At 39.7% G+C, this 12,650-nt stretch overlaps 1 protein-coding gene across 1 annotated transcript; it reads left to right on the top strand.

Moving 5' to 3' along the window:
* The first annotated feature begins 2,976 nt into the window (after positions 1-2,976).
* On the top strand, positions 2,977-4,839 carry LOC111961472 (heat shock protein beta-1). Its single transcript, XM_023983771.3, has 3 exons — positions 2,977-3,755; positions 3,925-3,988; positions 4,243-4,839. The coding sequence occupies exons 1-3, from the start codon at positions 3,353-3,355 to the stop codon at positions 4,400-4,402; spliced, it is 627 nt and encodes a 208-aa protein (XP_023839539.1). The 5' UTR covers positions 2,977-3,352; the 3' UTR covers positions 4,403-4,839.
* The last annotated feature ends 7,811 nt before the right edge of the window (positions 4,840-12,650 follow it).

Genomic DNA, 12,650 nt, shown 5'->3' with positions numbered 1-12,650 from the left:
ACCCGTTAAACAATTTAAAGGCAATGCTACCAAATACTAATTGAGTGTATGTAAACTTCTGACCCACTGGGAATGTGATGAAAGAAATAAAAGCTGAAATAAATCATTTTCTCTACTATTATTCTGACGTTTCACATTCTTAAAATCAAGTGATGATTCTAACAGACATAAGACAGGGAGTTTTTACTTGGATTAAATGTCAGGAATTGTGAAAAACTGAGTTTGAATGTATTTGGCTAAGGTGTATGTAAACGTCTGACTTCAACTGTATATGTAGTTATGCTTTCAAGGTTGTGAGCTCCATTGTACAACAGTTACACATTTCTGGTTTCTTTCTGTTTTTTATTTGTTCAGTGAGATTGCAGCGTCTGCTATGTCAGAGGTCAGATGCTGTCTGATGATGGACAAGATAAGATCAGCTGTTTCCAACGGACCTTCTGCAGKATCCAGACCTATCTCTTCACAGCCACTTCTACAGCGCATAGAGTGGTTGGTCAATAAGTCCTGCAAAGAGAATGACTGCCTCACAGAAAACCTTTCAGTTAACTTCAGTATTATATTCTTCAAAAGACATACTCCATAACTGTTTGTACGTAACCCACTTCATTACTTTTGCATCAAGGACTCAGGTATGACTGTCTCAAGGTCAGAGTTGCAAAAATATAAAATTGTTCTACTGCTGACAGTGAAAGTAAAGTTAATAACGCCATCATTTATCTAGCTCTATGGCAAAACACAATACTGTTGAGATAAAACAGTACTGTACATAATGACTTGTATATTTGCACTTCTAACTGTAATGCAAAATGTGAATGTGCTGGCATGTAAGAATTATTTTAGAATCATTCCACTACCATACTAATAAATGGTATTCCGATACTGATTGAGTCAGGTGTGAGGTTCATTGTTTGAATGATTTATGACAGATAGGTTTAGGACTTTGTTTGAGCTGTAAAGATTAAGATGACTTATGTCACATTCACAATCCATTTACTCTGTAATGAATTGAGCCCTCTGGCATAATATTGACACACAYTTCCCAACTACGGTACCACATTCTCAACTAAAGTGCAGTGGTAGTCCACCATGTGGTTATAMTGGAAAACTGCTACCACCAGCGTTTTGATGTATCTGTATTATGTTATTCTTTTTTACATTTTTTTTTTTTACAGACAACGTGCTGGGCATTGGTCTTCCGGGGGACCCATCCTCGTGCGGCTCTCTTCTCCAGCCTTCACCTAGCGCAACTGACAACAGAAATATATTTATTGACGTCTTCACTATCTGTTTTGGGAGCCGGGATGGGGGCGCGCCTGTGGGAGTGTGTCTCCGGGGGAAGAGCCGAGCGGCCTCACTTGAGAGACCAGTGCGATCAACGTTGACGTATGAGATGAATATGTGTGGATGTCTTTGTATTTGMCCACGTCACCACTACATAACTCGTTTTTTTTCTATTTCATTTATTTGTATTTCATTYATTGTATTTCCTATTATTTCGTTTTTGAAAACCAATGTACAATCAATGTCCAAATACCCATACCTGCGTTCTAAATAGTATTTTTGCATTTTTGGTTTGCGAAAATAGAACGTTATATAGTATGTGACATTTTGAAAATCATGTATGCTTTAAATGCCATAACGTCATACTAATTTCGGCTTTTCATTTAGTAGAATTTACTGCACACTTTTGAAGAATTCCAGGCTCACGTGTGTTTCACAACCGCTGATAATGAACGAATGGCGGGAATCAATGCAATTGCGCATTAGATGATTCATTTTTAGGATGGGTGAGTCTAGTATGTCTAGTCTGTTGCTTACTGCATTCGTTTTTACTGAGCAGTACATTCAAAATAGCATGTAGTAAGATTAGTACACAGTATGTAGTTTTAGTAAGTAGTAGGTAAAACAGATTTTGGACAGGGCCAACGTGTGTATAGCATATTGCAGTATGAAAGCACCTTTATTTGAGAATTTATGTACACCACCACCCCCTCTCACCCCCCACCTGTAGAATACAATTGTTGTTATGTTGTATTACTAATATCTGAAAGACAATACACAAATATATAAACACTACGAAACTGCAGCAACAAAACAATTGTCCAACAGCAACTGGCCCAGTTGTTGCAATAGAGGGTACACCAATTCTAGTTTCCATCCTTGCCTGATAGACGGATTGGGGCCTGGAAAACTTGGTTAGTGGACTCTAAAGCTAACAAATAAGAGTTATCAATTACGTATGAGAGAGAGAGAGAGAGAGAGAGAGAGAGAGAGAAAAAACTAAGTGGGATTTCAACCCTTCACCCCAGGGAGTTGTTAAATGTTGAATGGAGAAAGCCTGAGTTGTTGACATTATGTAGATAATCCCTTTCATGACCCTCCTAAAACACACTGGCGCAGGCTTATTAGATCCATTCCCCTCTGACAGTGAGTGAGGGGACAGAGAGTCGCACCCAGGGGTAAAGCAGGGCAAACCAGAGGAAAGGCCTACAGGCTCTTCATATCAAAATTCCTCACTACCTCTCTATWGCGTCAGTCTTTCTATTAGAACTCCGTCACTCCCCTCAGATGCAGGAGCAACARTGTCAACATGTAAGTGAATGTTACATGCCCATAGATGTACGTAGAAGTTGAAGTCACTGCAAAATAACCTATTAGGTGTCAGTAAACCATGGCTCCGACAGTGGGTTAACCAGAAAAGTCATGTTTTGGAGTTTGGGGCTGGAACTAAAAGTTTCCCCCTCGTTCCCACAGTAGCTGACGAGTTGCTTAGCAGCTTCTGYGCTGAATGGACATGCTGTCCCTGCACATAGTAGAACGGTGCGATTACTATGGAGAAGACAAAGAGCACCAGTATGTGACAAGACTGCAGAGGCCAAGCGCTGAAAAAAAMCCATCGTTGCTGCACCCAGAGTCATTCACCAACTACTTGCCATTTACGCCTTGGAGCTATAAATACACATACTTAAGATTTATTCTCTCCAGGTCCCAGGGCAACAGAGGAGCAACACCACTGCCCCAACCATGCCAATCAACTCATTGTCATGCCATGGAYAAGACTTACGGTTTGATAAGTTCTAGAATGGATCAGCTGGGTATATAAAGGGTGTGAGTGATGCTCCACAGCTGAACAAAGTCTGATTGTCCAGGGCAGTGCTTCCCAYTATGAGCCAGCCTTCCTGAACTGTTTGGGGGAAAATATTGCTGCCCTTTTGTGTGTTGAGTAAGTCAATTAACCTGACTTAGTTATTGTAATTAGACAAAGATTCAATTACATTAGCTAGCCAGGGGAAAACCAAGAGAGGAAACATTTTTTTTCCTCCTAGTACCACTCTCAGGCCATTCCGAAGTCATGGCTGACCACAACAAGGTATTACCGCGTCCTCTTTTCCGCCGAGATGTAAACTGGGATCCTTTCCGTGAGTGGACACAGCCTAGCCGCATGATCATGGAGCAGGACTTTGGCCTCCCTCCTTTCCTGGATCCAGGCGATGTGAGCTGGATAGACTGGGCTAGGAGGAGACTGGCATCATCCTCCTGGCCAGGGTACACACGYCATCCCCTCTTCACCCCCGGCACTGCTCCCCCTGCTGCGGTGGCACCCCAGACCTCAGCCAGACTTCAGAGACAACTGTCTGGAGGAGTGTCAGAGATCAGGACAGGACAGGACAGCTGGAGGATCACACTGGATGTCAATCACTTCTCACCAGAGGAGATATCAATCAAAACCAAGGGGGGCTTCCTGGAGATTACAGGTACTAACATTATGTCTCAGATCTGAGAAACCAGAATATGGTGGCAGTTTGAACATTCATTGTTACTTMAAAGGTTTGACAATTAACTGATGAAAATTGTTATAAAGGTCTCACGTCCACATGCTCCTTATTCAATTACTTCAATTATTGTCTCAACTTATATTTTAAGGTCAACATGAAGAAAGGGAGGACGAACATGGATCAGTCTCAAGGTGCTTTACAAGAAAATACAAGTAAGTTGTAATAGAAAATAAAGTCCCTCACAATGCTATGACAAAGACATACCGGTAATGAAAGTAAGAACTCAAAAAATAATGTGTGCAATTGAACGTCTTTGCTGTTGATTGCTATAGGAAGGCATTCTAAATGGTTTCCCTCGGTTTAATTACATGTGTAAAAACAGATGACAAGCAGTCTATTGAATCACAGTAAACAAGTCCTTGCCTGTCTGTGTTGTAAGCGGATTGTTGTTGTTGGTTTGTTGAAGGCTGCCCCCTGGTGTGGACTTGCAGCACGTCAGCTCATCTCTGTCTGGTGAAGGGGTTCTCTTGGTAGAAGCACCCCTCCCAGGCTCAACCACCACCATCCTCCCCAGTGACATGGTCATCCCCATTCAGATCAAGCACGAGTGTGAGGGGAAAGAGTGAATCCAGTGATCCATTACAATTAGATGTAAAGCTTGGGGTAGAGCTTTAAAGCTGATGTCGGCGTTGACAACTTTTGACAACATTCTTTTGAATTAAGCCTTGGTCATTTATGATGACACACATAGTGGCTTCTATTGCTATTGCTATTGAAACACCATCACTTTATTTACTCTCACTCTAACTACACGTGTGGCATGTTTTTCTATGTATTATGTTAAATCATTTCCCGCAAAGACTAGCAAAACCAAGATAAACTGAAAAATCAAGACTGTTGAAATGTACTYTCTCATTTGTCAAATGATAGATTATCTGGGAGTCAACATGACCATGCTTAATAAAGCTGGAACAGTTCTGCAAAGCATACATTTCAACGTGATCTATTTCTATGAATTGAATCTCCTTTGAATCAAAGCAATAAACAATCCATGGCAAAATGACACATATTGAGGAGGGCTGGAGGCTCTTATGTATGCGGTGTCTGTCTTTGTATTAGAACTGCTGCCTGTGTACACACATTACTTACTCTAAATTAGACCTGGAAGTAGTAGAACGTTTTAAATTAGTCCAAAYCAAAATAACTACTGTGTAAATACAGTATATAGTGAAGTAATTTCCATTTGAGTTATTTATCAGACACTCTTATCCAGAGTAACTTACTGTTATTGCATTCACTAACTGAATGCACTAGGTACAACGACCACATAAGTCAAAGTAAGCAAACTTCCTCAATAAAGCAGACAAGTGTTAGTGCAAGAAAGGTAAGTACAACGCTAGGGTGTGGGTCCTTCCCCCCCATTCTCTTCTCTCATTTCCCTCAAACTCTTGCCTACTTGACCCAACTTGACCCTAAAGGACTTGGCAAATGTTCCTGATGGTGGCACTGTTGCCCTGCATTTGCCTTAAGCCTTCAAGTTTGACAGGTTTATGCTAAGAACCCTGTTTAAATACATTAGAGATATACTTGATGTGTGGTCCAAAATCTTATATTCATTGGTGTGGGCGTGTTGACCCATGTCAGAGGCTACAACGTCCAGTCATCCACTTACAGGAGTTGAAACCCTCTCAGCTGGTACACTGTGACAAATCACATACACAGCATTTGGTCAGTAGAGACAGTGAGCAACATCGATGGATACCTCCAGCCTGAAAACATCTAATGGTACTGTAAAACCTCAGATTTCAGCTGAGGCTGTTAAATGTGTTGATTATGACACCATTTAATTTTTTTCTATTGTATTAATTAATTAATTTGAAAGACAATGCAAGTAATCTACTCTCAGAATTTTGACATGACAGTTTTACAGTGGTCTGCAAACCAAAATATTTAAATGTAATCTATCCTGTACTTGTACTAGGTGTCACATCCTGTCATTGGCCTGTCATGTAATGTTCTGTTGTCTGATATCACTGCAATTCAGAAGAACCTGAAGTGCAGATGAATGGTTTAGTACTTACACTTAGGGAATGTGAYGACTTCACCCAAAGCAAGGTGACACAGATACTTTTTCTGCCTTTGATGTCAGTTATCATAGACACTGKCCCATTGTTAAGTCACATGTTAATTGTGGTTCTATACATTAGGCCTAATGTAAATATGACGATTTACCTCAGGTACTGGAAGAAAGAAAACGATGTATGGCTACAAGACTTGTGTCCAGAAGAGCAGAAGAGGAGTGGGGCTTGACCCAGACAATCCTATGTTTGTTGTATCAAAGGAAACTCTTCATAGTGCCTTCAGCCCCATAGGGGTTCTGCTACTGATAGAATGTGCAGTGAAATCAACAAATAGGGATTAACACCCATAAACCACTGGACGCCCCAGGAGTGCAGTCTGTGTCAGCTGAATATCATGTTTGCATTAGTTATCCTTTCCAAATATGACTGACTATTTCTGTCAGTGTAAGAATCCATAAGACCTTTGGAACATTGCCAWGGTGCKGMCGTTTCTCTCTCAGKCTGATACAGAGAGACTCATCCATGCTTTTATTACRAGCAAGCTTGACTACTGTAATKCTCTCCTGTCTGGTCTACCTTAGAAAGCCATTGGTCAACTGCAAAACATACAGAATGCTGCAGCACGGGTACTGACCAAGACCAGACGGAGAGAACACATTAYACCAGTTTAAGGTCTCTGTACTGGCTGCCTGTGAGTTTCAGAATTCATTTTCAGATTATTCTATTGGTTGTAAATCAATCCATGATTGTGCACCCCAATAGATGCCAGACATGCTTTTAAAGTTATGTGCCCAGTAGGTCCCTCAGGTATTCTGGCAGTGGCCTTTAACTATCCCAAAGCAAAACTGTTGACATTTTTAAAAGAGATCTTAAAACACACMTTTTTAGCTTGCTTTTCCTTAGGGTGCTTTTTAGTCGTTCAGTTTCTTATTGTTATTCTTTCCTTTTTTTTATCCTCTTATGTTTGTTGTGTAGTAAATATTTCAGTTTTTATTTTCATTGTTTTTATTATTTTGTTGCTATGAATTACGTTGTGTTCCTGTCTGAAATGTGCTGTATAAATAAAGCTTGATTTGATAATAACTTGCATTAGGCCTATATTATGAATGAAAATAAATATGTACATTCTCTCTGCTAGACAAGACTAGGCTTACTACATTTGTTATAAACATATGTATGCAAGCACATGTCTTATTAACCAAAAATACATATCCTTTTGGACATGTTCTGCAGCTGATTTTCCAGGGGATTTCCCCAGTGTCAAGTTACTGTAAGTAGAAAAATGCAGGCCTCTTTTGATGKACTAAAGCCAGGGTAACCCAACTTTCAATTACTTTCCTTACTGTGATCCCAGTCAATAAAACTAATATCATATGCTTTAAATGTCCATGCAACCTTGGAGTTGTGGTGTGAGAGATGTTTTAAGTGGGGCTGATGGTGTTGGAATTTGGTGCAGCACTACTGGCAAAGCAGTAAATATCAGAGGCATGGGTTGCCTTGTGTTACCCGCTCTAAATTCTAACCCTCATGTCTCACATATATATAACTGATCCCTTGCAGTAGAAAGTTCAAGATCGTATCAGTTATAGAACTAAATAAGCTAGTCATTTACCCCACCCATCATACTTTTCTATCCATAGTATGTGACAAAATGTGTTGGCATGATATTAAAAAGGGAAAAGCCAATTATGGTTGATAGTGAGGCATGCTTTCCTCAATTGAATGAATACATCTGTACGAGCCACAATCTGTAAGATTTCCAGTCACTCCTTGATTTTTKAACATGACTTATGTAATGCCACAAGGCATCCATTGGGCTGGATATTCAGTATCATGTGTATAAGTGATTTAAATTAGGTAGACCTTGACCTATTTTCCTGGTCTGGGAGTTATAGTGTTCCTTGGTTTGGGATTTGAAATGAGAGAAGCTTGCTGATTATGGTTTAATGAGAAGTTATAAAATGCAATACCCAGGCCAGTGTTCCTGACAGGGGTTTTCATCAATGGACAACAGGGGTTGACAAAAACAAAGGACTAATGTAGCAGATGAGTGATGCTGGGGATATGTCACGTTCCTGACCTGTTTTCTCTTGTTTGTATGTGTTTAGTTGGTCAGGACGTGAGCTGGTGGGAATTCTATGTTGTGTGTCTAGTTGTCTGTTTCTATGTCAGCCTAGTGTGGGTTCTCAATCAGAGGCAGATGGTAGTCGTTGTCTCTGATTGAGACTCATATATAGGAGGCTTGTTTTGTGTTGGGATGGGTTTGTGGTGTTTGTTACCTGTCTCTGTGTTTGTGTGTTCTGCACCAGATAGGTCTGTATCGGGTTTCACGTTTGTTATTTTTAAGTTGTTGTAGTGTTCACTTGTTTTGTATTAAACATGTTTAACACTAGCCGCGCTGCATTTTGTCCTCTCCTTCACCCCTGGAAGAAAACCTTTACAGTATATAATGTAAGGATAAAGCTCAGCAAGTAAGGAAGGGTTGACAACTAAATTAGAGCACACTTTGACCAGGCAGAATAATGTTGTTTTTCTTACGGAATTAGTCCAGTTAAATTGACAATATTATAGGTTACAAAATTTTCCACAGCTTACGTAGACCTAAGAACCACTACAAACATTAATTCTTTAGTAAAGTTATATTTTAAAGACATTTGGTAAACATATGTTACATGAGACAGATGGTTACCTAAGGCAAAAACTAAGTAGGGTGGTTGGTCAGGGTGGATGGGTGAGCGTAGTGAACGTTTAGCAACCCAAAGGTTTCAACTACTTAGTACTTTTTAGCTTCTTTGCAACTAACTTAGCATGTTAGCTAACCCTCTCATAACCCCAACCTTAACCCTTTTAGTTAACCCTCCCCTAACCCTAACTCTTTTAGCTAAACATTCCCCTAACCTTAACCATTTAACCTAACTCCTAAACATAACCTTAACCTTAACCCTAACCCCAAGCCTAGCTAACAATAGCCAGCTAGCTAATGTTAGCCACCTAGCTAGAATTCGTAACATATCATACGTTTAGAAATTCGAAGTATACGTAATACTAATTGTAATTCGTAACACATCATACGAAATGGGTGATGGCATCCACAAATTATTACATATTGTAAGGACAGATTCTGGTACACAAGAGCAAGTTCAGGGAGTGATATTTTAATGAATAAACAGACAGGAAACAAAACACGAACAGCATCTGGACAAGGGACACATAACGACATTAATGCTGACTCAGGAAAGAAACTGAGAAAGTGACAGATACAGGGGAGGTAATTAATAACGTGATGGAGTCCTGGTGAGTCCGATGAAACGCTGATGTGCGTAACGATGGTGACAGGTGTGCCTAATGATAAGCAGCCTGGCAATCTCGCGCGCCAGAGAAGGGGAGCGGGAGCAGGCGTGACACATACTGTACCATACGAAACGAAACATAAACATATTATGCTAAATGGAGTATCTCGGATTTACATACATAATAATACGAAATGCTCTGCGACCAGGTTGGCAAATTATATTTGCACTTTTCACACCAAAGTACATTCATCTCTAGGAGACAGAACACATCTCCTTCCTGAGCAGTATTTACATTTATTTAACTTGGCAAGTCAGTTAAGAACAAATTCTTATTTTCAATAATTGCCTAGGAACAGTGAGTTAACTGCCTGTTCAGGGGCAGAACAACAGATTTGTACCTGCTGTTTAAAGGCACAGTCAATTTAGTGTATGTAAACATCTGACCCATTGGAATTGTGATACAGTGAATTATAAGTGAAATAATCTGTCTGTAAACAATTGTTGGAAAAATTACTTGTGTCATGCACAAAGTAGATGTCCTAACCGATTTGCCAAAACTATAGTTTGTTAACAAGAAATTTGTAGAGTGGTTGAAAAACAAGTTTTAATGACTCCAACCTAAGTGTATGTAAACTTCTGACTTCAACTGTATAAGGAAATATATACAGTATATATTATATATGTCACACCCTGATCTGTTTMCCTTGTCTTTGTGCTTGCCTCCACCTCCCTCCAGGTGTCACCAATCTTCCCCATTATCCCCAGTGTATTTATACGTGTGTTGTCTGTTTGTCTGTTGCCAGTTCGTTTTGTGTCGAGAAACMCACCAGCGTTTTCCCCTTGCTCCTGTCTGTTCTAGTTCCTGTTTTCTAGTTTTTCCCGGTTTTGACAATTCTGCCTGCCCTGCCCTGACCCTGAGCCTGTCTTCCGTTCTGTACCTTGCCACACCACACTGGATTATTGACCCCTGCCTGCTCTGACCCTGAGGCTGCCTGCCATTCTGGACCTTTTGCACCCTTTTTCGATTACTGACCTCTGCCTGCCCTTGACCTGTCGTTTTTGCCTGCCCCTGCCCCTGTACTAGTACTAAACTTTTGTTACTCCAGCTGCTAATCCACAGKTATTTTCTAAAAAATAACCGTGGATTAAGTTTTATCACAAGCACATACAGGTTAACTGCCAAATAAAGGAAACACCAACATAAAGTGTCATAAAAGGGTGATAGGTCACTACAAACTGCCAGAACAGCTTCAATGCGCCTTGGCATAGATTCTACAAGTGGAGCTAAACCATGCCAGGAAAATGCACCCCATGCCATAACATATACTTTGTATTAGGGCTGTCCCCAAAGAACAAAATTATTGGTCAACTGAGAGTCGTCTGTTCTTTCGACCAATATATAGACACATCCTATGTGTTTTTATCAAATCAACTATATGCACTGAGCTTGTCTGATGCTTTAAGCACACTGCTTGATTAAATAATTAAGACACACAAATGACTAGAGGGAGTTCGACTTGCTGCGCCAAGTTAAAAAAAAAGACAGCGGGTGACGGTGTGACTAGCACCCGTTGTCTCTCTTTGCTGCAGCAACCACCACAGAACATCAACAGTATTTATCGCACTGTTCGTGTTGCTGAACATGCAACATAATTACAGCCATTTATGACTGAAAAGTTCCGTTACCGAAATCCCTGATTCAGTTTTTTGTTTAGGAAAAACATTCCCAATTCCCTCAACCCTTGCTCTCTTCAGGTGAAACATGTATGCATCACATGCACGGGACCAATAGGGCCTGACCTATAGCCTATCATAATCACATCAATAAATTGGTTATAACAAACTCTGACCACCATAACACACGTGACAGCAAAATGGATGCAGAGGACGTGACAAATATACGCGAAACGGGGGAATGTTGACTGGTTGCTCAGGAGGTAAAGGGGAAGTCAGATGTGTGGAATACATTTGACTAGTTGTGGAAAATACTGGCACATTATGTTTTATATATAATGTTTCACAATATTAAAGTATTGGACTCTGTTAAACATATAGATCATAGAAAGTAGTACCAGCAGTGTGGCAGCTTCTTCAGAGGTGGTTGAATAAGCTCAAGCCTGATGTCAGGTAACAAGTTATAGGCATGGAAGAGGAAAGGACTGACTTAAAGAAGATCTAAAGGTCTGGTCAGGGAACACAAACATGAACATGACAGTTAAAATAAATAGTGTTTGAGGTAAGGATGACATTTTACATTTCAGTCATTTAGCAGACGCTCTTTTCCAGAGTGACTTACATTTAACTAGTGCATTCATCTTAAGATAGCTAGGTGACCACATACTGTTCTCCTTGCAGTTCCTATCMTGGGCTTTTTCAGGAGCATACCTTATTCTGACATATTAATAGGTTACCCATTTAGATAGAGAATTAGAGGACTGTTTGCTTGGTTCTTAGCTCTACTGCAGTTGACTGAGGATGTTGACTTGAAATGTATTCTCTTTGATCAGTGCTATGATTGTGGGTCACTGAAACCCCCTTTTAGAAACTGTTATCCTACACCTTTGACCCATCCAGTGGTTTGTTGTGACAAGCTTTGTTACTTGGGGCCTWTACATGCTCCCGGTAGTAATTTAATTGGCCATTTATACGACAAACTGAGTCGGTGAGAAACATAATATGAAATYGCAGTATGTAGAGTAATTGGTAACACTGTATAATCATTTAATGAATAAGCATTCCATACATATTATACATATTTATAAATTGTGTATCTAAAATGTCATTATTTGCAAACATGTATAATAATTTAGAAACATTATAAGAATCCAAATTCATAAGCAATTATGGCATATGTAATAATTYATAAAACATGTATAAGCTTATTCATGAAAATTATAGTAAAGGGTAATCAAGTAWTCTTTACAGTAGTTTACCTATTAGCCAGTCTTCTGAACTAGTATTCATTTTGAATCGTTTTTACAATACTACTATTCTATGACTCTTTTATAATGACCTTGTTTATTCAGACATTTTTACAAATCTGTATCTAGAATCAACAAGATTCGAGCAAATTGATTAATTTAAGGAGGCCACACCAGAAAATGAATGTAATGTTCAGGATTGGTATCATTGTATAGCATCCATCCAGTATTTGAAACRTTGTAGTGTTTGAGAGATTAATGGAAGACACTAGAAACAATTAATTGGAATATACACAAATTATCGAGCTGATTAGTATTGTCATAGGAGAACAATGCCTTTGATGGATCTGTGTTTGATTTGCATATTTTCACAGATCACATAATGTCCTCATGGGAATACAGGAAAATGATCACCGCTCCTAATCATTTTATTTTATTTGGAGGTAGGAGAGAAGGAGTGCAACCATTTCTCTTTAACATTTTCCTCCTCTTCTTCTTGTCTTGATTGTCTGTGATAGGCATGGCATAATTCACCCTTCCCACCGGATCCATTTGGTTCCTCCTCCTCAGGAAGTGGAG

Source organism: Salvelinus sp. IW2-2015, linkage group LG4q.1:29, assembly GCF_002910315.2.
Source record: "Salvelinus sp. IW2-2015 linkage group LG4q.1:29, ASM291031v2, whole genome shotgun sequence".
Lineage (NCBI taxonomy): Eukaryota > Metazoa > Chordata > Actinopteri > Salmoniformes > Salmonidae > Salvelinus > Salvelinus sp. IW2-2015.
The sequence above is the reverse complement of the archived record's forward strand: the minus strand, read 5'-3'. Positions and strand labels throughout refer to the sequence as shown.